Source organism: Metarhizium album (genome assembly GCF_000804445.1).
Source record: "Metarhizium album ARSEF 1941 chromosome Unknown scaffold_24, whole genome shotgun sequence".
NCBI classification, from domain to species: domain Eukaryota; kingdom Fungi; phylum Ascomycota; class Sordariomycetes; order Hypocreales; family Clavicipitaceae; genus Metarhizium; species Metarhizium album.
Genome location: NW_024467598.1, coordinates 314,109 through 341,465, shown reverse-complemented (window position 1 = coordinate 341,465; position 27,357 = coordinate 314,109). Strand labels below are relative to the sequence as shown.

The 27,357-nt window shown below is 52.5% G+C and overlaps 5 protein-coding genes across 5 annotated transcripts; 3 read left to right on the top strand and 2 right to left on the bottom strand.

Moving 5' to 3' along the window:
* Window positions 1-492: 492 nt before the first annotated feature.
* Window positions 493-3,424, bottom strand: MAM_06876 (uncharacterized protein; the record flags this gene model as incomplete). Its single annotated transcript, XM_040825674.1, has 2 exons — window positions 493-3,052; window positions 3,183-3,424. 2 exons carry the CDS (start codon window positions 3,422-3,424, stop codon window positions 493-495), a joined length of 2,802 nt encoding a protein of 933 aa, XP_040676438.1.
* Window positions 3,425-10,322: 6,898 nt separating this feature from the next.
* MAM_06875 (cation diffusion facilitator 10) lies at window positions 10,323-12,399 on the top strand (the record flags this gene model as incomplete). Its single annotated transcript, XM_040825673.1, has 5 exons — window positions 10,323-10,705; window positions 10,791-11,561; window positions 11,620-11,832; window positions 11,885-11,943; window positions 11,996-12,399. The coding sequence occupies 5 exons, from the start codon at window positions 10,323-10,325 to the stop codon at window positions 12,397-12,399; spliced, it is 1,830 nt and encodes a 609-aa protein (XP_040676437.1).
* A 288-nt stretch (window positions 12,400-12,687) lies between these two features.
* On the bottom strand, window positions 12,688-18,621 carry MAM_06874 (phosphatidylinositol 3-kinase 3; the record flags this gene model as incomplete). The annotated part of the gene is made up of 3 exons (XM_040825672.1): window positions 12,688-14,184; window positions 14,232-18,374; window positions 18,433-18,621. The coding sequence occupies 3 exons, from the start codon at window positions 18,619-18,621 to the stop codon at window positions 12,688-12,690; spliced, it is 5,829 nt and encodes a 1,942-aa protein (XP_040676436.1).
* Window positions 18,622-19,167: 546 nt separating this feature from the next.
* On the top strand, window positions 19,168-20,015 carry MAM_06873 (proteasome component C5; the record flags this gene model as incomplete). The annotated part of the gene is made up of 2 exons (XM_040825671.1): window positions 19,168-19,271; window positions 19,328-20,015. The coding sequence occupies 2 exons, from the start codon at window positions 19,168-19,170 to the stop codon at window positions 20,013-20,015; spliced, it is 792 nt and encodes a 263-aa protein (XP_040676435.1).
* A 5,995-nt stretch (window positions 20,016-26,010) lies between these two features.
* MAM_06872 (YTH domain protein) lies at window positions 26,011-27,100 on the top strand (the record flags this gene model as incomplete). Its single annotated transcript, XM_040825670.1, has 2 exons — window positions 26,011-26,463; window positions 26,525-27,100. The coding sequence occupies 2 exons, from the start codon at window positions 26,011-26,013 to the stop codon at window positions 27,098-27,100; spliced, it is 1,029 nt and encodes a 342-aa protein (XP_040676434.1).
* Between the last annotated feature and the right edge of the window lie 257 nt (window positions 27,101-27,357).

Genomic DNA, 27,357 nt, shown 5'->3' with positions numbered 1-27,357 from the left:
CTCCCACGTCAAGCGGAAAGTTTCCAAATTACGTAAAATATGATAGAAAATTCAGCTACAAGTTTTCAAGTTGTAGAAGACAGGTCGTTCCATCATGCTTGCAGATGTTGTAATACATCCACGACCTGTCTAATCAGCTATGCACATTGTGTATTAGATTAAGCTGCAGCAAAGGCTAGTTTAGCCATCAAAGACCACCCAATGGCAAAGTCGAAGCTTTTATACCTGCATCAATCCCAACGCATAATGCTCCTTGTGAGACAAACTTGCAAGAAATTTTCACCCACTTAAATTACTCGAATTAGCACATAATATCCAGAATCTATCATACGTGATGCGACGCGTAACCGCCTAGGGAGAGCGTGAATAATAGCAAGTGGCCGACTACTCAAAAAATCATAAGCCAAAAGGCGCAAAGGTGCGGGTTTGGAAGTGTAGAAATGGGGGCAAAAGAATCTGCAAGAGGCTGACTCTAGTTTGGTGGATGTGGCTTTAAAAGGCCATGTTGAATTCATTTGCCGTGTTCCTCTTACTCCTCCAAATTGATCGCTTCTTGTCTCTCTTGGCTTTCATGGCTTCCCAGCCTTGCTCTTCATCGTCGTCTGAGCCTTCACGGGAATTACCCATGAGCTTTACCGTGGATTTGCTTTTATCATCGCTCCAATTAGAGAGGGAGAGACCGCCGGACATTGTGTTGGATCGCACATGTTGACCAGGAAGAGGAGACAATGCCGCCGCTTGCGATACGGGCCTATATCGTCCAGGCAAGCCAACATTGCTCCGTTCAGAGGGGGCAATTGAAGGCGTGTAGGCGTGAAGACCAGAGCCGCGAGGGGATGGAGAGGTTCCCTGCTGATGCGATGCCATAAAGGAAGCCGAGCTGGGTTGTACCATGCTCATTGTACGCATACCGTAATCCATTTGACGGGGATTTATCGTAGAGTCGGCTACCATGGAGTGGCGTGACAGGTCACCCATGGACTGATTACCAGGTATGCGACCCGCGTATGGTGGTTGCATCGGAGGCTGCTGCTGCATCATCGGGCCGCCATTTGGACTTCCCGCCATCATCTGCATGAACTGCATTTGCATCTGCATGAATTGCTGCATTTGCTGTGTCATTTGTATCTGCGCCTGGTCACCAGGAGTTAATATTTGCTGTTGCGGCATCTGATGCATGCTTTGCATCCCTCCTCCCTGATACATCATATGAGAGGGGATGCCTGTATACGGGTCATATCCAGTATTCGCCCCAGGATTCATGGCACTGCCAATTAGCTTGTTCTGGTCAACGCTAGGAGTGCCTCGTCGCAGGGCCCTTGATCGTTCCTCAGTGGCGATGACGCCTACGAGACCGCCAGGCGGCAGAGGACCTCCTCCCTGCTGTGGTAGCTGCGGTGAGGGTTGTCTGGGATTGGCACCAAAGGTCAACGACTCCCTTATGGCAGGTCTAGCAATACTAGCACCAACGAAAGGATCTTGGGGGAGATTTCGGGCAAAAGCTGGAAGGTTAGAGTGACGGCGACCACTGACTGATGCAGAGTCGCCCATGACAGAAGGGGCACGGCCGCCTGCGGGTGGCCCCACGACAGAGGGACGCAAGTTGGGATTCGATCCGGACATGCTGAGTCGGGTCGGCGGGCGATTCTTGGAGGGAAATCCATGAGCTTGAAGGATGGCTAGTGGTACGTCTTCATCGTCCTCTTCAGAAGTAGCACCCGTCGTTGCTGCGGGATCCGGCGACAACGCGTTCAGGTGGCCCAGGACTGGTGCACTAGAAGATGACGGAATGCCGGGTCGAATTGGCTGTCTTGTGGGCAGAGGTGCTGCGTTGGTTTCTCCTGTAACCTTCATCATTTGCTGCCTGTACACCGCCATGTGAGCCTCTTGTTTTCGTCTTTGCCTCGTCTGCTGTTTTGATTTTTCCTGCTCGTCTTCGTCGTCGTCGTAGTTTATCTCGTCATCATCATCTTCGACCTTCACCACTGCGTAGACGTCGCTGCGGGACTCCTGAGCAATACCCAGACCCTCTTTATCTTGTCGGTACCTTTCAAACTGAGCAGGAGTCATGACCTTGTTGCGCGGAGGATTCGACGACCGCGGAGCATGTCGGTGCGGAGTTCGCGTGATGTTTGATGAGCTGCCCTCAAACATATTTTCCTCCTTTTCGAGATTAAGGTGACTCGACTCTAGTGTTGTCGGCGTCAACGATTCTAATTTCTCACTTTGTCGTGAGGGTGAGAGACTTCTTTGTGATTTGTCCTTGGGAGGATCGACCGACAAAAGCTTCATTGCTGTAAAAGACTCTCGCAAAAGCTTTGCGTCTTCGTCTTCAACAATGTCTGCCGGTCGACTCGAGTATTTGAAGGAGTTGAGATGTTCATGTCGTGGAACAGGGGGCGGCAAGTCGTTCTGGGGGGGTGTGGGCGACGTTGGCCCATCGTCACTCAACGTCGGACTGCGTTGATTCAAGAGCGGCTCACTTGGGTTAATGTTGTCTGGGCTCAGAGGGCATGGCGTGCCGTATCGATTGCCAGTCAAGGACCTCGGGGCCGCTGAGTCTTGGTTGGTCATTGTCAGGGTCGCAGTGCTTGCTCTCTTATCAAATGACCTGAACATGGACCCGAAGTCGCCGCCCAGATCTAAAGCTCCTTCACTGCCATCCTCGGCGCCGGGATTGTTGCTCGGGACCGCAGTGCTTGCCGTGGATGAGGTCATGCCTCTGGAGATGGAGGCACCGGGATAATCTCCACTGATACTCAAAACAGGAGGTAAATCCGGAACGGGGTCTTGCTTGGGCGGGGGGATGGAGTGTTTCTTTTGCCCTCCAAATGAAAAGGTTCGCGTGGCTCGGTCTAACAGTCCAGCGCCAATGGACTTGGATCCGGGCCGGCTGAGGCTTTCGTGCGGTGCTGATTGTGGCGTTGATCGGATGTCGTCGTGACCATTGGGGCTTCCCATATCTGCGGATGACGGAGCGGTAGAGGCATTGCTGTGTCTCGAGGAAATATCGGTCGAGGTCCCTTTGGTGGTGTTTGAGATGTTGCTACCGCTTTTCGGATTGATTAGCCATCAAGCTGGCTCCCACAAACAGGTGCCACACCGAGTAAAGACGCTGCGAATAGAGGCCATTTGTAGATGTCTCTTACAACAAATGACGGGTATGGCCTTGGCCGACTTACCGATTGATCTTCAGATCAGCAAACATATTATCCTCCACGCCCAAATCGACGAGGTTGGTCTTGACAGGAAATGACCTGGATGTTCTGGCCATTCTCGCACCACCATCGAATGATCGGCCGCTTTCGATTTCCGATCGTTCAATGACACGGAAGGACGGGGCATCCTGGGGTGCTATTGGGGCATTTTCGTGGACATCTGCAGCGGATTTCCGCTTGGCAAACGCAACTGAGAACCTAGGCATGTAGACTGCCTGCCAAATGGGCTATGTTGCGGTCCTTTGCAAGCTTCTCGCACACACGCTTGCACGCAAAAAAAAAAAAACAGACCTCGGCAAAGACGGGGTCGCGAACGATTGTTGTCGTCGTTGGGTTTGACGAGAGCGGCCGGAAAAATTGTCAGAAGTGAAATCGAGCAGGTGGGTTTGCGATACGAGGTGTCACGGTCGCGCAAACGGTACAGAATAGGGAACTCCGACGGAGATTTTGACTGTACGATACTTCAGAAGGGCCGAGCGGACAACTGTGTTGAGATAACAATAGTAAAGTCAGTCGTCGGTTTGAGAATGTGACTGCAACAACTTCACATCTAGGCAAGAATAGCATCGTCGTCCAACAGATTTCAGGGGTTGTTTGTTCTCTCTTTTGGTCAGAAGAACATGATGTATCGGCCCACAAGTTCTGCACAACCATGACGGGCTGCTACAAAACGCAAGACTTTCCTCAGATCGGTGATACTATGGCCTGGCCGGGATGATGGAGAGAAGGGGCCGGGAAGATGGTGTGCAGACTCACATTAATCTCGCAAGGAGCAGAACAAGGGAAGGAAGATAGCAGAGCAAAAATGTAATAAAGACGAGAAGCAAGGGAAAGAGCAAAGAGGCTAAACACAGGAGCAGAGCGGAAAATGAGGCAGAATTAGACACCGCAGACCACGGTGGGAAAAGGAAGGTTGTTTCTTGGAGAAGTGCGAGAAGGAGATTCGAACGGCAGGCACGGAGAAACGACCAACGGCCAAGCCTAATTCGAGGGCGGGTCAACTGGTGGGCGGCGGACGGTTCGAGGTGTTCATTGGGCCTGGGCCTGGGCCTAGGCTGACAGAGACCGGTCGAACGGTCAGGCAAGAAGAAGGGGGGAAGGCAACCAGGCTAAACTTTACAAGGCCAAAAAATGGAGATGCCCGTTGCCCGTTGCCCGTTGCCCGTTGCCCGTTGCCCGTTGTCGGTAGCCGTTGTCGTGTCGTGGGTCGCAATCGACCCAAACTTCCAAACAAGAGTTAGGCTCGAGGACTCGGTTGCTCGACAAACAAAACGCTAAGCCTGTGCAGTAGCTAATGGATAATTGGCACAAAAAAATAGTCAAGAGATCAAGAGTCGGAGGGAGACGTGCAACATGTCTGGTGGTAGGGGGGGCGGTGGAATTCGGCAGCGGCCAGGTTTACGAGAAAGGGCAAGGCTTCTTCTCCCAGACGACGGAACAGCCACTGGCAACCAGAACCAGGCCTGCAAGCGTGGCCTGGCCCATCGGCCATCGGGAACGCGGGCGAACCACCAATCGACAATCGACTTGCAATGTTGGGGCCAGCGGCCACTACCCACTACGGGAAGCGCTTGACCCTCGCTCACCTGGTTCTGTCTGATTCACTCACTTCGCTCACTCGCTGGCCAAGACACATGTCAACTGGTTGCACCTGTGACCTAGGGCAGCCGCCGCTACGGTACGGGGTACGGGACTCCGTACATGCGTACTGGAGCCTTGGAGCCTTACGTAAGTACCCAAGTACCTAACGTAAGTACCTACTTGAGTAGGTACGTACTTAAGTTGAGTGCGTACTGGCCACTTACTTAGTACCTGGGCAATTAAATTAAAGTGCCAAGTACCTACTTACCTAGGTAGGTACCTAGTAACTAGTATATTCTCCGTGCCTCATGTCCGTGGCGGGCTCCGACCTCTTCTTCTCAAGTTCTGTAAGTACTTACTTAACGGTAATTTGCCTGCGGATCTACTTTCGGCACACCAATTTCCAATTCCAGGAGCGCCCATGGGTGAGTCCAGGTAAGTACATTAAGTACTTAAGTACTTAGGAAGTATGCATCCCGCCGCCGACAAGCTGGACGCGGCCGCGGCGTCTGGACATTGTACAACCATAGAACCGAGGTAGATAGGTAGGTACTTGCTTGTACCTGCTAGGTACTGCAGTAGGTATATCGCTTAGGTCGCAGTACCGCGCAGTTATTATTGTTGCCACTATTGCCCCTACCATTACGCACTAGCCCATGCTAGTCAAACCACAGGCGCGTACGTACTCCGTACTTTATTAGTCTTCATGTCCCTGGCAGCTTGCCCGCACCCTAACCGTTGCCGGGATTGTCCTCTCTCTGGCTTTCCCCTGTTCCCGTGCTGGTACGGAGACTGAGTACGGAGCACGACCGTCAGAAAATGGCAAAAGAGGCACAAATGGGACAAGAGTAAAAGGGGAAGCGGGGAGTGAGACGACAAAGAGGACAACGAACTCGTCAAGCAGACGGAAAACCATTGCCGGCATGCCATCATCATCCCCTTCCATGAATGAATGAATGAATGGATGAATGGGGCGTCCATCCTACGCTTCCATGTCATAGCCCAGCAGCCACGTCTGCTTTTGGACCCAGAGCCAAGTCGTAGTAGTTCATGCGTAACAGCAGAAACAGCAACCAGCCTCCATCCAGGTCAGGCACCTGGTGGATAGGTTCCATTCACGCGCAGAAGACTGTGTCGTACAATCCCGTTTTGCTGGCTCACTGGTCGTTAGTCCACTCTGTAGATGGATGCTTGCTTGGGTGACCCTTGAGCAAAAACTTCAGGATATATCCGACAACGCCTGTTGCTTTGTTATATCACAAAAGAGCGAGTCACGTCGATGCTTATGTGTGTTGAGCTGAGAAACCGTGGGAACAACCTCCGCCATCTCCGTCTTCATCCGTCAAGCCGTGAAGTGTAGTGAATCCACAAGGGGGAAACCGTGGAGGCAGCTATCCCGTGCTCTGTGCAATTGCCTGCTGCTCCGTCCACTTGGCGCACCAACAACGACAAACCGATGCTCTCGTACGCCTGTACTTTTCTGCATTGATCTGGCCAAGGAACAAGCAAACCCGAGTCCAAAAACGAAGCGGAATATCAGTAATACGTAGCGTCAATCTAGTGAAGCCTTAATAAGCAACTTCTATCATGTGGAACCACAGGCACCGGGAGGGAGACGGGACCATCCCGCACGTAACTAACCAGCATTCCAACGGTGTTCAAGATTTTCAGAGTGCCGATCTCCTGAACGCAGCTCGAGGAATCCTCGACCACAGGTCAATGCATGCACAGCCCCGCCTCGGAGACTGTCAATAACTCCGCCGTCGTCGCAAAGCTTGTGGCCACCCGCCCAATACGATGACGGGTGGCGGTGCCTAGTCTCTGACACCAGATAGTATGTTCGGAGAAGGTATTGGACAAGGAAAGCCACTTCCAGGGCGCGCCGCAGCAGCTGCACATTACTCGTTCCGCTAGTCTGGTCGCTGCTATTTCCGTCACTCAGGGGCGCTGGCTATTACTCGGTGCCCCTTCTTTCCAATGGCAGCAGACTATAATAAGGCGGCATTGATGTTTGGGGGGGGGGAAGGTAGCGCAAGACCGCTGATTGCCCAACACTGACACTGTCGGCGCCGCAGAATAAGTACTTGCTGCGCTTTGTGCTCCGTACGACGGACACAAATGTTTTGCGGGTTGTCGTGGACACAATAAAAGGTTGCTGCCATGGGCAAGACATGTCTCTCCCTGTGCGGACGTGATTCCCGCGGACTCATGCTTTCGGTTGGTAAGTTGTTAGTGTGCTGCGTGCATTCAGGCCATGGGGATCGGCAACAACAAGCTTTCATCAGCGACGCCAACTGGAACCCAACATGTGTTGCCCCCCCTCCCACAGTCTACGATCCGCACGGCCGGGTTTGGATTGCGATCGCTGGCGGCTGTGCAGGTCAGAGGCTGAAAGATGTGCCTGGCATCGCTGGGCGTGTGTCTTTTGGACTCTCGGCTCCCTCTGTCCAAGTAATAGGAGGGAGGCCTTCTTCTGGGGAGGCGCGGCCGTGGATATCATGTCCCACCCGAACCGACATGGACAATTAACGAAAGAGAGTTTTGTGCTGTCCATCGTCCGCCGTACTCGGGTTTCTGTCTGCTGAATATCACGACCCAGAGTGATGCTGTGTCTGAAACTTTGCATCAGTGGCGACGTCAACTTCAGCAAAAGTACTCCAACTGGCCAACTTGCTGGCATGTCGCTAGGGCGGTGCCGCTTGAAAAATTCCGATTGCGACAATCGGCCTGGAACGTCTCAACAAAGGTTTCCAATCTTGCGTGGCGGGGGCTTGCCAACTGCGTCAACCTGATGTGGAACAGTCGCCGCTGGCCACCCGTCGGCCATGGCCCATGGCATGGCCACCATTGCCCGGGAGGCACAAAGAAGCCATCGCGACAAGAAAGAAGAGACGCCATGCCATGCCATGTCTTGGGGTTCGCGCCAGGGCAAGAGCTGGTTGCCAAGGATCCGTAGGACTGGAAGGCGCAACCGGGCAAACTAGTGCCACAAGCTTTCAAATCGTCAACTGCTGACAACTGGAAGTCTGGAACACTTGCCCGTGCGCATGTGGCCAAGACTCAAGAGTCAACAATCCGCCTTCGATCTTTGTCATTGCCTCTTGTCCTGTCAGTGACTGGATGCTACTTCTATTCCGTACGGGCATCTGATCTGGAGCAAGGAGTGGTACGACATGCCCAGCTTCATAAACCAGCACCTTGTTCAACTGACGTCCTGGCTGCCCCTAGAGGTCCATCCAACAGACCAGGGGCACTCTTGAATAGCAGTACGATTGTTATAGTTACGCAATGTGACATGAGCCAAGCAAATGCGGAGGTGATTTGGTGATGGGCCATGGCTGGTTGGATGGAGGAAGCGCACGACCAGGGCAGACCCCTGCAACTGCTGCCTGTGCGAACGGCTAAACCCTGGACAAGGATGTCCCTGGCTGGGTTTTTCATTGGCCAATGGATGCGTTGCAACTTGATCACCTCTAGTCCAAGATTAGATCAACGCCCCTTTTATACAAGTTTTGTGTGGTCTATATGTACTTGTATGGCTCTACAGCCTTGGGAGGCAGACAAGATAAAACTTTCAAAGAAGCTCATCATTGTGTGTTTGCGAACTCGCGATGCTACATAAAGGCTCAAGTGGTACAGAGTACGGAGTAAGCTGTGAGCTTCTGTGGAGCCGCTACTTCATGCGGCTGTCTGCAGCGGACCGACCAGCGGTATCCTCTGAAGAAGTGTAGGTACCGCGACTGCATAATTCATACGTAGAGCTACCTGGCGGAGTGATGCGTGTCTAATTGCCCCAGACCCAGTCCACACTCGGCATTCGAACAACAAAGGGTTAGGTGCAGAAAACCGGACCGGGAGCAGACTGCAAAGAAATCTGCTAGTTTGTCGCGGGGTTGAGACTGGGCACTGCGTAATACAGATGTCGACTTGTAGTCGATGCGAATGACCGAGTTGGAAAGGTCAGCAGCTCATGTACGGAGCAGCCTGGAGGCGGCGATCGTCAGTCAATTGAGGGTAAATGCGCGCGCGAACCAGGCCATTGTAAAAGCTGTTCCGTGTCACCCGTCAAACCTGTTTACATGGAGATTCCGGTATCGTACAGCTTATCCAGCCGTGTGGTGCTCCTCGGCAGCAGATGGAGCATAGTCCGCGTGTGTGTGTGTATGTGTGTCATTGCGTCAGCATTAGCGTCGGAGAAGTTTGGCTGTGTCAACTCGGCACCGCACGGCGGACATGTGCTCTTTCCCCGGGGCAGGAAGACAGAGGAATGAATGCCTCAAATAAATGAAGACTGAATAACTATGCTCTTACCAGCAAGTTGCGGCAGGAATACGGAGTAGTATTCGATGTTACTCTGTTGGCGGCTGGGACGACGGCAGCCAACCAGGGGAAGGAGCGACCTGACGGGCGACAAGTCGGGGAGGGGGCTCGTTCTGGGAACGGAGTAGGTAAGTTACCTAGGCACTTGACCCAATAGTCGAGGCTCAGCCAGGCATGAAGTTGTCTCCAGGATGGATTCATCAGTCTGACCAATGCACTATGCAAGTACTAACACTACCTACTTAACTAAGCACTTAACTTTACTTACTTACTTAGTACATACCTTCACTCCTTGGTCTATTATTTACCTTGAAACTTAGGTACCAACCTACTTAGGGTAGCTAGGCTCCTAGGTACCTAGAGCAACCCACTGTGCGGGTACACTAAGTGTCATGAACTCACTGCATTGACCTACTTCGTGACTACTTAAGTTCTTAGTTCTCAATACTTCAGTAGGTACCTACAGGCTATAGAGTATTGTACAGCATCGATGGCCATTTAGCATCCGCCGGCATCAATCGATCATCTGCCCTGGTCAAATATTCACGGTTTAGCCCCCATCTTGAAGCCAGGCAGATACTTAGCTAGCTGCCTCTAATTTGAAGAACCGAATCTGGGATGCGCATAGCACGGCATTGAACGGATAGCCCAAGTATCTAGGTACCTAGATTCTCTGTCGCCAGCACGCGTCATGCTTTGCAACGAAGTTAAGTACCGAGTACTTAAGTACTTACTTAATAAGCGCTTCGGTAGGTTCAAGTAGGGCACTTGCACGAGCAGGTACCTGACGGTGGAGCCCACCAATCCCTGTAGCTTTTGACCCTGCACCTGCACCCACCTACAGTCAATCGTTCGTTACTTCCTTGGTGCAAGACATAAGATAACGTTATGCACCCAGGGTTCAAATGTTGCTTCACTTCTTCTCTGCAACTTAAAAAAAAAAAAACCCCACCAGAAAACCATATCATTGTCTACCAACTGGTACCACTCACCGACAAAGGGACTCGAGTCAGTCAGCCGTCGTGCATTCCCTGGGGAAAAAAATTAACTTTACAAAGTCCTTCCTTTTGCTTGGACCCTTTCATTAGACCTCGGCTTTCCACTTATTCATTCACTTCTCTTGTCGGCCGCAGCCTCGCCAAAAGGCCGACGTCTGCAGTCTGATGAAGGTCTTTGAGAGCCCTGCCATGAACTGCCGCTCAAATGAGCTCGCCAAATCACCGCTCCAGTCCGGTTCGCCGGCCCTCACTCCTCTCTCTTGACGACAACCATCACCACTATCCGCTTGCCACTCGAACCGGTACTCTCGCCTCGCTCATCCGCAGCCGGTCTCAACAGAGCTTGGCCGGCTCTTGGCCTCCTCCCCTCCATCGCCATGGCACCGACGACGAGGAAGCTGGCTTGTGGATGCGCCACGAAGAAGACGATGCCATCGAGCGCCTCCTCCGGGATGAGAACCGCCTGAGTCAGATTCTCAAGGGTCCGTTGGCTCGCAGCATGAATCTGATTGGTAAAAGCAACCCTCGCTATCAATGGGAGCGCTACTGGAAACACGACGACGAGTTGCAGACCATGAAGAGGCCCATGTGAGTGACACACCGAACCCGCCCTCTCTCTCTCTCTCTCTCTCTCTCTGCCTTCGCTTCCATGCAACACTGACGTCCGTCCAAGACGAGAGTACTATGAGCGGACAAACGAGCTCATTGAGCAATACATGTACATAGACTGTCTTCTGGACTCTTCCATTCCTCACGATTTGCTCAATGAGTACAATGCCGAGCTCGAGGCCTCTGCCTTCAGGCCCATCGATGTCCCCGCCACCATTGCCGAGGAACCAGGCTCATCTCAGTCTCTGTCCGAATCTGCATCGGCGTCTCTCGGCGCTTCAATGGAGCAGTATCAGCAAGCTTCGGGCTCATATGGCACCATCAACGGCAACGGCAACGGCAACGGCAACGCCAGCGCCAGCGCCAACGCCAACGCAAATCCCAACACCAGCGGCTCGCCTGTCGATGAAGTCTCCAAGCAAGTGGCGTTGCCTCAAAAACGGACACCAAAGGACATCTTCCGATCTTCTGAAAACTTGCCTCTGTTGAAACACGCCCATGATGATGGCGAGGGAGAGGATCGCACGCCGCACGCCGCTGTTCAGTCCAACTCCAGCGACTCTGGCCCACGGCCAAATCTTCCGTGGCTTGAGGATGCCGAAATTGACAGCGATGATCCAATTGTCATGCTCGCCATCTGGGTGAACATGATTGCCAACATTATTCTGCTCGTCGGGAAAGTCGCCGTGATTGTATCTGTGCCTTCCATGTCCGTACTGGCTAGTTTGGTAGACGCAGTTCTCGACTTTCTTAGCACTGCTATCGTCTGGACTACTACACGATTGATCTCGGCTGGTCAGCAGGATCAGCATCACTACCCCGTTGGGCGTCGTCGGTGCGAATTCCCCCAGCTACTTCTCTGACAGCAATCCCCCAAACTGATCCATTCACAGGTTGGAACCTGTGGGAGTCCTAGTCTTCTCCGTCATCATGGTCACATCTTTTGTCCAAGTCGGCCTCGAATGTGTCCAACGTCTTGCAAAACCCGAACACGAGATTCTTCAGCTCGGCCTTCCCGCCATCATCATCATGGTCAGCACGATCGTTATCAAAGGCGGATGTTGGGTCTGGTGCAGGCTAGTTAAAAATTCTAGCGTTCGAGCATTGTACGTTGCCGAGCTCTTTCCTCAAGGGTAGCACTCACCAAGATATTTTCAGGGCCGAGGACGCCAAGACCGACGTCATTTTCAACATCGGCTCAATCTTCTTCCCCATCGGTATGTGCAATAGGTCTCCTCACTCTGCAGAGTCACCCCTAACTGTGTACAGTCGGCTTCTACGGCCGAATATGGTGGCTCGACGCTGCGGGCGGTCTTGTCCTCTCCCTCGTCGTCATCCTCACATGGAGCCAAACATCGGCCCATCACGTCCGCAACCTCACCGGATTCTCGGCCCAACCCGACGAACGTAACCTCCTCCTTTATCTCACCATGCGCTTTGCAACCGCCATCCGACAGATTCAGAATCTGCGCGCCTACCATGCTGGCGACAAACTGTTCGTAGAAGTGGACATTGTCCTGTCGGCCGTTACGCCCCTCAAGGACAGCCACGACCTAAGTGAAGTGCTCACGTATTTCTTGGAGTCGGTGCCCATTGTGGATAGGGCCTTTGTGCATGTAGATTACACGAGTTATAATGCCCCGACGCACATGCTCAAGCAGAGCTCTGCATGACCCCATGAGTCCGGGGATCCAGACCTCCCGATTGACGGGGTGTAAAAAACGCCATGGGAACACCAATCGATATTACCTGGCGGGACAGGCGCCAGTCTTTTACAGGATTGGCATTTCCATGGCTTCGACGTAGCGAACCATGTAAGCTTGTGTATTATGCGATTGTACCTTGTAACTACTTGAATAGCACAAAATAAAAAGTAAAATAAAATACAAGGAACACGACAATTTTTGGCTCAAAAAAAAAAGGGGCCAGGAAAAGAAGAGTTGGATCAGAGGAGTTCCCTCTCAGTAGGGTATTCCGTTGGTAAGCAGCTGGAACTGGTCATAGACACCCGTGCTGTAACTAGAATAACTCGTCTTGATGAGGCCCTTCATGAAACTGGCCGCCTCCCTCTCCGACTTCTCCAGCACAAACCGCTCCTTGAAGTGCTTGACACTCTCCGGCTTGAAGCATGGCAGGCCGCTGTCCATCATGAGCAGCACGATCTGGCTCAGCTTCTCGCAGTACTGCCTGCTGGCGAGGAAGGACTTGACGCACAGCTCCTCGAAGCACTTGAAGCTCTGGTGGTCGGTTGACCCGCCCATGACGGCCACCATCTCGCTGGTCAGCTTGAAGGGCGCGCGCTCGAACTTGATGCCCCCGGGCGCGATGTCGAAGCAGAAGCCGAAGTCAATGTGGAGAATGTGCCCGGCGTCATCAATCATGATGTTGCCGTTGTGGCGGTCCTTGAACTGCAGGAGGAACGAGATGACAGAGTAGGCGGCCATGGATTTGACAAAGTTGCTGCGGGCGCGCTGGAAGCGGAGCGAGTCCTCGTTGCCGTACTTGGAGATGAAGTAGTCGTAGAGGCCGTTGACGGCTTCTCGGCCAAGCATGTCGCGCGAGATGGAGTTGGGCAGCACGTCAATGACGCCGCAGCCAGGGGCCGTGGCCGTCACGCGGTACGGGAAGACGTAGACGTCCAGTCCTACGCTGTGGAAGATGCCGCGGAAGGCGGAGATCATCTGGAGGGCCAACACGTCCTGCCTGCAGTCGTCGCCGACCTTGAAGATGGCAGACTGCCACACCTCAATGGTGCGGTCCTGGGACTGATGTTCGTCTTGGCCCTTGTCCTCTCGGGCTTGTTCGAGGGCCGTGCCATTGGTCTCGTCTCCGCCGCTCTCGTTCCTGCGGATGCGGAACGTGGCCATGTAGGGCGCTTTCGCGTGGCTCTGCAGAGGTTTGCCGGATTTGCGGTCGATGCCAATGACAACACCATCAGGGTTGCTAGGGAGGTAGACGCCGACCTCGACCTTGATTTTGCGGAGCTCCTCCTCAATCTTCTGTTTCTTCTCGGGCTTCGGTCTCTTGATGAGGGGTTTGAGTTTGCCAGAAATGCCAGTGACTTCGTCGAAAAAGGCAAATTCCCGCTCATAAAAGTCTCTGTCCAGGGGAGCGAAGCTCTCCAACATCTTCTCCATGACGCAGTCAAGAGCCGGCTTGATCTCGTCCGGCACCTGAGCGTCGTCATCTTTATACGAGTTTGCCTTCATGTTCCAAATGATTTGATGTGCAAACAACTGAGAGAACTGGGCTGTCTCCAAAATGTATCGCTCAACATAACCCAGGGCATCATACCTGAGCGTCTGCACAATTTGGGGAACGTAGAAGAAGGTGACGTCCACAGAATGGCTCTCCAGCGCCCTCATGGCATACTGGATAATGAAGGGGTGGTTCTTGTAGGCTGGCAAGAACAAGGTCACGGCTGTAAGAGGGTTGACAGGTTCCCAAACGAGGAGATACTGCAATCCGTTAGAACCATCATGGGACAAGCGCGCGGCGAACTTACCTTGAGCTGTGAATTTACATCGTCCGGCAATATCCCTCCAAATATCAAAGGCAAAGCTTCTGGATTGGATATGGCCTTCTCGGGGATGGACAAGAGCAGTTGTCGAATATCCCTGTGGAGGCGAGGGAAGTTGAACCTCGTGGCGAGCTCAATGGCAATGGACGGATCCTGCTGCCAGGCTGTTTTGACAAGAGGAATCAGGGCATTCTCAACGGACGACTTTGACGTACTGTGTACCGGCAATTGCAGCCCTTGTTGATTGAGAGGGTTGATCCAAACAGCGAGCCTTGACTGCTCATGCTCCAGCAGCAATTGAAGCAACCGCTCCTTGGCGTGTAGAGACTCAACATTGCCAACCACAGGCGCCCCGGCAGGGGAAGTCGACTTCATGGCGGCCAAAACGTCAGCAATCAATCGGACTTCAGTCTTCATCTGAAGAATGTTGCTACCGAAAGACCACTTGGGGGCAGTTCTGAACCAGGCGAGACCCGCTGACAAGATCTTGTCCTTGAAGCTCCACCGTGCCGTTTCTCCAATTGAAGTGCTCGAGGAGTGAAGGACCCTGAGGCCGAGGAGTACAAGCTGAAAGCGCAATTCTCGGGTCATGGGGTGCGAGGGGCCCTCTTTCAAAGCAGTCAGCGTGAGGTCTAGCATGCGGAAGAAGACCCTATGTATGTCACTGCTTCCCAGCAGAGTGGCGTTGAAATGGCTGGTAAAGAATTGCACAAGTCGAGTGTGCGGCGACAGCAGGTCGTGGACAGCCCGTCGCTTCTTGGCCATGAGCTCGAGGTCACTAGGAGCAAACTCTTTCTTCAGGAAAAAGGAATCAACATCTACCAATGCCGGGCTAAAGAGGCCAACTTTTCGCGTGATAGTAAACTCCCACTGTTGGGCAATGCAGTTCAAGAGTTTTGGCTCGAGCCGCGGATTCTCATTCATGACACCCAGCCACAGGGAGACGCCGACGTTGATGGACGGCTTGGTAAACAATGCGAATGGCATGCTAACGAGGGATTGTGCAACTGCCGACTCGTCCCGGTAACTTCGGCAAAGCAAGGCCGCAGCCCGTCTCAGGATGTCGCGGACTTCGTTCAAGGACGTCGCCTTTTTGCTCAAGATGCGGGCCTCGACATGAGCCAAAGCAGTTGCGGCATTGGCACTCTCCGTCACATGTGACTGAGAAAATGACGATCGTCGATTGCCATTCATGAAGCTAATCAGCTCAGTTCCACGATCTGGCAAAATCTCGCCGTATCGATATTCTTGTCTCGTGGTATACTGCGCAATGAGGTCTGAGCCTGTATTAATCTCGTAGGTGCCGACCTTTTCCAGAGACTGAAGCCGGTTGTCCGACGATGGAATCGTGGACCCCAGCTCCAGCGCAAACGATCTGCCCAGAGAGATGCGGCCATAGGCTCCCTCGTTGTCAAACTCGGAAAGGTACGTCTGCAACAAGCCCTTGACGTCCATGGGGGCAAGGTTGATTGCAGCACTGACCCAGACTTTTGCCTTGCGGTGGAGTTGGTTCAGTGTCGAGCGGCGGAAATCAAAGTCGTCGGACAATTCCACGGTCACTTTTCCGACATCAGACCTGAAGGTGGATTCGGGTGCGTAGGGATCAGTTTCAGCCTCGAGACAACTCGACCACATGAGAGACAGCAATTCAAGAAGAGCAAAGAGCGACTTCCTCTGGCACAGAGCTGAGGGCACATCTCCAAGGATGCGGTCGGCACAGGTAAACGCAGCTTGCTGTACGCGCTCGATGCGATGGCAACAAACGCAGAAGATATTTGCAAGCTGTATTGCTGCATACTGTGCTGAAAAGGTGGGCTCCGAGCCAGCCAGCGTCTTTTTGAGATACTTTTCCACGACTGCGGCGGCGATGCCTTCCATCGTGCTGCTTACTTCGCCCTTGCGCATGCTGGGTTCCAAAAAGTAGGACAAGACCTTTGTGCAGTCACCCGTATCGGCTCGTAGACTCTCAACAAGGTATGCGGCCTGTAGGAAGATGACTTTGCGATAGCTCAGGCTCTTGATGTCGGATACCTTGGACGGTATCAACTCGATCAAGAGCTTCTTCTGCGCAGCCTCTCGCTCCCCACTGTTTGCGCGTCTGAGCACCGTGTTGAGTTCGATGTCGCTCTCGACGACCTCCATGCGCTCTCCAGCGACCAGGGGAGGCGAATGAACAGCAATAGTACGAAGCTCATTAATGTACCTCCTGCCACGATCTGTAGTTGTGGTGAAGCCGTGAACGACAATGTTGAACCACGCGTCCTTGAGCAGCAAATACGTCTCGTCGTCGTCAATGGGGTTTGACGCTACATCGTTGCTGGCCATGAACACTGCCAAAGGACGCAGGAGTTCGGCGATTTCTTGAGCAGCCAGCTGCACGTCTGACTCTTTTGTGTGGTGTGGAGATTCGGCATCACCAAGCGAGATGATGGCGTCGAGTAGATATTCCCAGTAGATTGTGAAGAGGGAGGAGTCACGGCGCAAATTGGCGGAAATGTACGTCCGGGCCTTCATAACGGCAGTCAGGAGGAAGTCCTTGTGGTCAACGACGCCAATGTGGCAGATTCTGCTGTACATTTTGAGCAAGGACCGAAACTCTAGCTGTCCACCATGGAAAGATAACTTGGCCGCGCCAGAAATTACCTTGGTGTCAACGCTAGCATTGACCTTGTCAAGCTTTTGGAGGAGCATCGACTGGGCCAAGGCAATAATCTTCTCGTCGCCAGACTCTGTGGCAATAGTGCAAATGGCCTCCACCACGTTACCATAGACAATGGCCGTCTCTTGCCCGCCATTCATCAAGAGTGAGATTGAACTGCCAGCGGAACGACTGCGGTTGTAGCCTCCAGCAGTTGCGCCTTCATCGGAGACGCCATTAGCGAGACCGTTGGCAATTTCTGCGTCGGAATCCGGGCTCAAGACGTTTCCGAGGGTATAAAGAGTGCTGATGATGGCGTCCTTGGACAGCAACTTTAACACAAAGGCCAAGCTCTTCGAGGCGACTTTGATAGAGTCACCGTGCGGTGCCGTCTGGACCAAAAAGCGAGGAAGGGCACGGCTGACGGCGGGCGAATATGACGGTGAAATCCGGCAGATCAGAGCCATACATCGCAGAACGACGACAGAGAGTCCAGCATCAGACATTTGCAATGTGTCTTCCAGAGTCTCTTGCAGCCAGCCCATGAGGACATCGGAATCGGCCACGTCCTCGTTGAGGAATGAGCAATTCAAGTAGGCAATCATGGCAGCAGACTTGACATCATATGCCAACTTCTGTTGGTCCGGAGCGCCCAGGCGGACGAAATCAGCACCAGCATCGAGGTAGTCCATTTGTTCGGTGGCAATTCCGGCATACACCTCGACCGATCTCAAATCTCGGTCCAGGAGTCGTGCTTGTTCATTCAAGGCGGATATATCTCCAGACATGAGCAGGTCAAGAACGTGCTGCTTGCGAAGGGCAGGCCCGTCGGCAATCATTAATGATGTGCTAGAGAGTACAAGCCAGATGAAGCTACGTCGGATGAGCAAGGCACCAAGCGGCCGTCCGTGAGATGCATACTGGCGCAGCAACCGCTTCCATTCTCGAACCTCGTGGGTGTGACTATGGGAGTTTCGAATGGTCGATAACGACGTCTCCACTGCAACCAGAAATGGTTCAGAGAGAAGCTGATTAATCTTTTGAATCAGTCCCAGCCTACCTCCGGCCTTCCAAAAGTCGGCCTGCGCGCAAGCAGCGTCCAGGAAACCCAAGACGGCCAGAGCAATTGTTACAGTACGAATTGCATCGTCGACGGGAAGGCTTCCAGGATCTCCAGACAATGGCGAGAGTACACTCTCAGTCGCTCTACCACATGCATTGGTAAAAGCCCATATTCCGTCTGCAACGGTTTCCTTTAAGTCGACATAATTGGTGCCTAGAGAAAGCAGTGCCGCGGTGAGATGAAAGGCTAGGGACTCGGTCGGTGATGGCTCGACTTTGCGGAAGAATGGCGACGACGCAAAGACCTGGGTATGTGCTTCGAGGATATAGGGAATCAATCGGTACGAGAGTTTTTGCGCGCTCTGGCCCGACTGAATGCTGGGTGCAGTCTTGCACAAGGCCACGAGAACCTCGAACTCGCGAATTGACTAGGCTTCAAGTTAGCTGCCAGGTCTTCGAGTATTGCGTTGCCCAGCATGCCCATACCATTGGAATCCGACCCAGGGAGCCAGCTTGCTTAGTGCTGTATCCTCCATGGCTATACTCTCGGCCTCGTGCAGAGTGACAGGCGCGGCACAGCCTGTCGAGATCTGACTTGTCGAAGGACGTTGCAGAACTCGCCGCAGAGAGCGCTGCTATGCGTTCGAACGCTTTGGCGCGAATATCTCGCGTCATGTTTGCTGCAAAAATGTTATGGCATGAGAAACGAATCAAGGGGATGCAATGTCCAAGCAAAGAAGGAAGACTACCAAAGAGAGAAACGACACCTGATGCCTTGCCTCGGTAGCAGATGGTAAAGTCAATCTGGGGATATCACCCTCCCCTGCAAGTGGCGGTGACTCCTTTCTGATTGGGGGGAACGTCCTCTGTACCCCAGTAGGTAGGTACCTACCTACTTATCTACCTAGGCAGGTACTTAGTAGGTACTTAACAAGTCTAGAGGTAGGTGCTCAACACCTGGGCAGGTGCCTCTTGGCACTTGCCCGTCCTGTGGCAGCTTAGTCATCAGAGCCTCCCCAACGTGAGGCTTCCACTGCAGCTGGCAAGGCTCCAGCAGACCTGACGACGCGCCCATGCAATAGAGGCCATCCGAAGTTCCATCGACAAGCAGCTCGAGAGCGTCACCCCCAACACGAGCATCGTCCATCCGTCGCAGACCCATCATTGTATCCAGCTCTGTCCCTTCGGTCTCAACTCCAGCGACACACACTACCCGCCAAAATGGCCGCCATGTTTAGCCAAAACCCGGTCATGAATGGCCCCAACTACTCCTTCTCGGATGCTCCCCAGACCAATGGAGAACCTCGCGAGCATCGCTTCAACCCGTACTGTTCTCTCTCTCTGTTCCTTCGAAGTCTCATATATTTTAACGCAACCGTAGTTACACCGACAACGGCGGTTCCACACTGGGCATCGCTGGTGCCGACTTCACCATCATGGCCGGCGATACCAGACACACCAGTGGCTACAGCATCAACTCTCGAATGGCTCCCAAAGTTTTCAAGATCGGTGGCTCAACCGCATCGCAAGATGACGCCACTATTGTGCTCTCTGTCTGCGGATTCGCCGCCGATGGCACCGCCCTAAAAGACCAGCTCGACACCATCTGCAAGATCTATCGGTACCGACATGGCAAGCCTATGACGCTGAATGCCTGCGCCAAGCGGTTGTCAACAATCCTATACCAGAAGCGATTCTTCCCTTACTACGTGACAGCCATGCTGGGCGGTCTGGACGACGAGGGCAAGGGTGCTGTGTACTCGTACGATCCTGTCGGCAGCTACGAACGAGAGCAGTGCCGAGCCGGTGGTGCTGCTGGAAGCTTGATTATGCCGTTTCTTGATAACCAGGTCAATTTTAAGAATCAATACGTCCCCGGCAGCGGTGAGGGCCACGACTTGAAGGAGAGGGAGCGCCATCCCCTGTCCCGGGCGCAAGTCGAGACGATTATTAAGGATGCTTTTGATGGTGCAGTAGAGCGTCACATTGAGGTTGGCGATGCCCTCCAGATGCTCATCATCACCAAGGACGGCATTGAAGAGACCATACTGCCGATGAAGAAGGATTAGACGAGATGATGGGTGCTGTTTGTACAATAGCCTTGCCTTGGACATGGTTGGAATGGGTCCAGGAGTATAGTATGGTGGGCGATAGGCGACTACGCTCTACTTGTGCTTTTGAAGAAGAAGAAGAAAAGGGTAAACACGACTTCTCCGTACTCTCTTCCCTGTTCCTTCGAGTTCGGAATGAGTCAAATAGCGCTGGACTACGTGCTGTTCTAATTTCCCTCAACTATACATGCTGAGACACTCTGCTGCTCTCGAGGCCCGGCGACAGCTGGAGCATGGGATGGAACATAATCTAGATGAGCTTCAAGACAACCAAGATCGACTTTCAGATGGGGCGGTTTTGCCACGGTGATTTCTCGCAACAACAGGCCAGCATTTGACTCCTCAACAACCGGCCACATGTCTTGTTCAAGCTTTTGTGCTTTGCAATGGCTGGTTGAGAGTATGATGACGGGGTGTGTGAGCAGCTAGCTTGAGTTCTGAGTTATTAAATCTGCTAGTCGATTTATTGAGAGCTATTTACCTACACATGGTCGAAATATTCACTTGTACATAAACAATACACTTCATCACCGCCACAAATCCCTGTCATGGCAGACCTCGCCGAGCTGTTCAGGGTCCGTTAACCTGCGCGTCCCAGTATAGGGTAGTCTCTGATGGCGCGGGCTTTCAATCTCCTCAACCTACCCGGTAGTAGTAGGTTCCGGCATTGCAATAACGATCCTTTCGCATTGACGTACTCCGTAGCCGTAGCCAGCTTCTTGGGCTGTCTGTCCATGACGTGCCCCCGCACCCGGGGAGTTATTCTTGATCATTTGCCTGACGTACTTCAAGGGCTGTCTTAGTCTGCTAGCTGCAAGGCATCAATGCCGAACTGATGTCATTGTCAGCCGGCCAAAAGCTGAAGCAACATATCTTTTAGATTCTGCTCGGTTGACATCAAATTGCGCAAGGTCCTCTGCGGCCATCACTTGTCGGTGCATTGCCTTGCATGGTGGCGTATGCTGAGATGAGAGAGAGACCGATTGTTCGTGCTGGACGTGGACGACGTGTGATTATGTGTGTAGTGTGCCTACCTCGGTCGCTTTGAATGGACACTCGCTTGCCCCCCTCGCGACTTGCCTATTCTGCTGGGACGGTGACGACAGAAATCAGGGACAGGGTTGCGCCATGTCGTAGCAGGGGCGCGAAGCATACTCGAAGCCAGCCATGCGCATTAGGTACGTCATTCCGTCATTCGGCAGAAGGACCGGAGTGGCTTTCCAACGTGAGCCACCGCAACGCTCTCCGGAGATGTGGTGGCAAAACCCACCATGACCGATTTGGCACCCAACGACTTGCGCACCAGCATCGTCGTCCTCCCGAGGAATCTATTCTCCATTGAGCACTTGGATGAGATGTACCCTTGTTTGTGTGGGCGAATGACTTCATATGGTGCGGGCGGCAGCGAGACAGACTGCACTTGCCAGAGGTGTCGGTGCAGCCTGGCGCATAACGCACTGCTACGCAAATCCGTACTTTGAAAATTCGCCGATGGCCATCGGTCTTGTTGGCACATGATTCGAAGTTACTCGCATGGTGATGGTACCGGAGCCACAGAGCTGGCATTGGCGGGCGCGGTCAGGCCGTGCCGCCCGGATGCCTGCCACCATCCACGCATAGACAATCTCCGGCGCCTGTCCAGCTTGGTATCTTTGCGAGTAAGGAGTAGGGGCATCAGATATGGCTGTGGTTGATTCATCCGATTTCTGTGCTTAGATATGTCATGGCAGTCGGTATTTCCCATCTGCCATGATAATCGCGAAATTGAAATCCCATATTCCGCAGGCAATTCAACTCCACAAATTAAAACAGGCCGTCCCCAATTAGAACCTTGGCAGATATTTGGTCTCGGTCATATCATCCAATTGACGGCTGAATATTGTTTAGGGGCTTGCGGGATGGATGCAAACCCTGCAGAATGGCTTGTGGGCCGCAAGACATGACCGGTAACTCCCCTTGTGTCAGTCAAATTTTGCCAGAGAAAGCTTGTCCTAACATCCAAGTCGCAGTCAGTGACCATGGTACACGACGAGGTCTGTGTTCCAAAGAGCCCGGGAAGATTTTCCGGATGGGAGTTTCAACAAAATAGTTCGCCTGCCAGAATAGACGGACTAGCCTAACGATAAAACCAGATGGCGGGCCCAGAAGACGCGTGGCCTCATGTGGTAGTTTTCTGTTTGATTTCATTCCTCTGGAGTGTACACTGGGCAAAAAGAAAGCAGAAGCAATGGATTGGCTAGTTCCATGAGGGCGTTATAGCTCGTCAACGACGGCTTACCAATATTTTAGGGTCCTTGCCACGCCTTTCCGAAAGCTGAATCCCCGGTGGATTCAGGCCAGGCAGTACCCCGTTTGGTTGAGGCGTACAGTATCCACGGAGGCGGTTCAATGGAAACTGACGATGGTACGGAGTAGAACGAATTAGGGGAGCAACGCCTGGCCCGAATTGAAAGGCAAAGCCACAACGACAAGACTTGGTACCGTGGACAAAAGCTGTGCTAATTGACTCTTCGCTGTCTTGTCAAACTGACTCGAAAAGCGATGCACGGCTTCGACGTTGCTAGTTGTCAGCGACAGACTGGAGATGGGGAAGTGATAACCCGATCGCCGCGGCATGTTTTCTTTTCGACTGCAGAAGCAGAAGCCACGTCCAAAGTGTCGTTCCGGTTGGGTCGACCGTTGCAGACCGTCATCACGGCCTGGCTGCCAGCTCGTCCGGTCTCTGCGAGGCCATGTCTGTTCGGAGTCGATGGGCCTTGTCAAGAGCGCCTAGTAGTGATTGGTGTCGGTGTCATCCGGTGCCCTGTCCGTCTGCCGTCCAGATGCACAACTGCTTGGCGTTTATGGAGCACGGTCAAGGGCACCGGGCTGCAACCCGAGGATTTCGTAGATGTGTAAGTGCTGCTGGGTGTGGACCGTGTGGTAGATATACAGGCCAAAATAGACGACGCACTGGGGCCGGGAAGAAAAGTCGGAGATGTGGTGCGCCGTACGCTCGTCAAGTCTTTGCCGCGATTCTCTGCTATTCTTTCTTCCCGGAGTCGCTCTACTTGCAAGCAAGGTCAAGTGACTACGACGGCACCATGCCCAGAATAGGTTGTCTAAGTTAGGTAGGTACTCAAGTACACACGTCTGTACTCACTGGGAACAGCCATGCTCTTTCGGAAAGAGGCATCGACTGACCAGTCTGCTCTTGCTCGCTTGCAATAGACTTGAGACCCAGAGTTCGTACCCTCCAAAAAAAAAGAAAGAAAACACAAAAGCGCCATTGGCGTCGATCAGTCTCTGCCATCCACACACTTACGCAAGCATTCCTGTGGCTCATGTCTCGTGCAAATGTCAATTCTTCTTCTGTATTCATCCATCGGCATTGACCCGACCCGCCAAGTTGTTGGGTGACAACTACTACTACCGACGAATGTCTGTGTTCCTGAGCCATTGGTTACCCCATGTTGGCCTGGTCCCTCCCTAGCCATTATAATGGGGAATATCTGCATTGCAGTCCGAGCTCCGAAGAAGACCTTGACGGTACATGGACACATCTTTCTTTGCTTTAGTATACCTACTAGTACTGACAGAAGGGACATAAACCTGGCATCGATAAAAACAATCGCGGCCTTGCAACCCCGGACACTTGGAGACTCGAAAAAACAGACCCAAGTCAACACCGGGCATCAAGCTCGGATAGAACCATCGTGGTCCGACCTAGAAACGAGGAACACACAAATCGCCTTCAATCCAACCCCCACTTTGATTGTTTTGTCTCGTTTGTCCCATGCTTTGTCGTCTTGTCGTCTAGCTCGAAAAAGTCTTAACCGCAAAATACCTAAGCTGCCGCAGCTTTCTTGGATTACACACGGCACACTCGACTGTATCGTACCCCTGACGTTGTCTCGCCCGTCGTGGGGCTTCAAGAGGGTCAAAGGGCTTCAGGCGTTGTAACGAGGAATCCTGGCTCTTTTTTTTTGGTCTGTTTGCAGGTCCGTTTATTGCAATCGGATACCTGTATCCATCCCAAGCCCCAGCATCATTGCTAGTACACCACACAAACCTCCCTAGCGTATCCCACTTTCTTGATTCAACAGATCTCCTTGTTTACTCAGCCCTGTCGTCAGTAATTAGTCACAAGGGTGGCTCATTCGACGCAATTTCTAGCTGGCATCGAAAAACGGGTGATAGCTGCCAAGTCCAATTGCCTTGCAGACCAAAGCTCCAAACATAGTGTATGCAGCCTTGGCTCGCTCTCACTGTTCCTCGAAAGATATTCGCCACTCGGCACACTGATTCAAACTTGGAACAAGATTGAATAATTGCTGCACCCTTTGCAGGGCTCATCTTTCCAATCGTCATCTGCCCCCCTCCTTCCCCCCAAAATCCCACCGTTTCAAGAACAGCACCCTGCTTAGCAGTCAGCCGGTCCATTCCTCCAAACGGGTTGTCAGAGGCTCGTTTTTGTTTAGTTCTGCACCCGTTCTATTCAAGATTTCCTCCGTTTATGATACAGCTCAGTTGAATCGGCCTTGGTTTTTCAGTCCCAAGGACTTCGATAAGCCATTGTCCACGGCCCCCTGAGGGCGCTTATGCACCAGTTGACGTCTTCATTGCTCAAACACTCTTCACACACCTCGGACCATTATCTCCGGAAAATCCACCCTCTGTCGGCATTTACATATTATACTAGCTCTATCCATTGACATCAGAGTCGGTCGCAAAAACATCACAACGGCAAGACCCCTCCGACGACCCTATATTTTATTGGCCTTCTGGACGAACGAGCATTTCACCGGCCTTGTTGAAACAAGGCATCCAGTCGCATCAGAAAATACGACCACTATTTCAACTCACTTCAGCAAGCGATGAATCGGTAGATCTAGGGCAGAGCCTCGACTAGTCGAATGATCCAGCCACAAACAAGACTCTGTTCAAGTTGACAATCTTGACCAGCCTTGAACAATTTTCTTCTCCAGCTTTTGACAAAGGTTAGAAGACCGAAGGCAAAAAGCACCGCCTTGACACTCGAATATCGGTAGCGAATTTCAAATGCAAAGCGATTCAGTAGACCAGACACAGGATGCTAGTCAGCTTGACGCTCCTTGCCAGACACCACCATCTTCATCTACCAACTCCAACGAAGTTGGTGAATCACCACCATTTGCTATGGAGCAAACCCAACACCAATATCCTTATCAGTCCGCCTCCTTCCAGCAAACTCCAGCGCAAGCTGCGATGGCACACCAACAAACGCAGGGCCATCAAGAGGCTTTCGATTTAGCGCCGATGAATAACACGTTGCTCGCCATGAATTACCGACCGCAACACTCGACTCAATATCTTCATTGCCATAGCCAACCATTTACCTCCACCGCATCGCCGCCCATGGCTCATCAAATGGCCCCTATGCCGCCGTACGGTGGTGTAGCCATGCCGATTCCGAGCCATGCATACTATGTCCAGCATCAGCAAATCCCGCAATACTACCCAGGTAGTCACCTATCTCAAGCCCAAAACTCGCCACCAGTACATGGACGCCAGAATATGGTTTACTATCCAAACCAGATGATGATGAGTCCTGCTCAAACGAGCTTCTACTATCCCCACAATGGCCAGTATCCAGGCCATCCACCAGCAATGCCTGCAATGGTGTCGGGAGTATACGTAGCTGGTACTGCGAAATCTCAATCTCGCAGTCCTCCGCAATTGGCGAACGGAAATACTACTGCTGCAAGATCACAAGGCCAAGGTAAACCACCTGTGACTCAAACAAAGGCATCTAGGCATCAGGCACTGACTCAAAAAAAAAAAAAAAACAGACACGACTTCAGCAACGCAGAATACGGTTCGCGGCCCTCCAAGAAAACCACGACAGAGAGGCCATGCTCTTTGGATTGGTAACCTACCACCTCAAACCAACCTGATGGCTTTGGTCCATCACGTGTGCAAGGTGACCCCTGGAATGGAGTCCCTCTTTCTGATTTCCAAGAGTAATTGTGCGTTCGCCAATTTTAAAGATGAACTTGCTTGCTCTACGGCGCAACAAAATCTACACGATTCGAAATTCCAGTCTGTCCGACTCGTCAGTCGATTGCGAAAGAATACAGTCGAGGGATCCGCAGGTAATGCGGCGCCTGGTGGTCCTGCTGCTAATTCGACGCCGTCAACTATACATGAAGGCGCTGATGTCGAGGTTGCAGCTGATGACTCGGGGATAAAGGCCGAGACCATAGAGGTGGAAGTTCTTGCCAAATCTCCCCTGCCGGTGTCTAGGCGCGATAGTAAAGATCGCCAGCATGAGGACAAGTTCTTCATCCTGAAAAGCTTGACGACAGAAGATTTGGATCTAAGTGTGCAAACCGGCATCTGGGCAACGCAGTCACACAACGAAAACAACCTGAACGACGCATTTCAGGTAAGTCAGCTGCCAAGCGAATAGGCCGTGTTTTTTAAAGGTACTAACTGGCTCGGTACAGACTGCGGATAATGTTTATTTGATATTCTCAGCTAATAAATCAGGCGAGTATTTCGGATACGCACGGATGATTTCCGAAATCAATGAAGATCCTGCCGCCGCAATCGAGTTTGCACCGAAAGTCGTATCTAACGCCAACGTCGATCTTCCGAAAGCGATTCCTACAGATGCTACTGAATATGCCCCTAGGGGTAAAATAATAGACGATTCCGCACGAGGTACAATATTCTGGGAAGCAGAACGAGACGACTCAGAAGGCGAATCCGATATAGAGAGCGAAAGCACAAGTGACAACGCCAACGGCACCGACGATGAAACAAAGGTCTGGGGGAAACCATTCAAGTTAGAATGGCTTTCTACCAACCGTCTTCCCTTCTTCCGAACCAGGGGTTTGCGTAACCCATGGAATTCAAACCGAGAAGTCAAAATCGCCAGAGATGGTACTGAGATAGAGCCATCTGTTGGGCGACGGTTGATTGGTTTGTTCAACCGCGCACAGAATCCACCCATGGTAGCAACTTCTGTACTTCCACAAGTGAACTTTGTGCCTGGATATCCGATGGTGCGACCATATTGATAGTAAATGAAGTATCTGGGTTGTTTGTGAATCAGCGCGGGCGTTCTCTGATATTGGAGTCAGAGCGGTCGGCGCAGTCATGGAAGGCGGGAGATGCGGTCTTAATGGGAAATCGAACCAGCACGTCAGTCGGAGCGAGGGCAACGGCGAATCTGGCTACACTAGCAAGGTGAATCACTGTGTCTGCTCACGGATAATGACGGTGAGGATATTCTCTTCCTACTTCATGTCTTCGGGAGTTCGCGAATGCATGACTG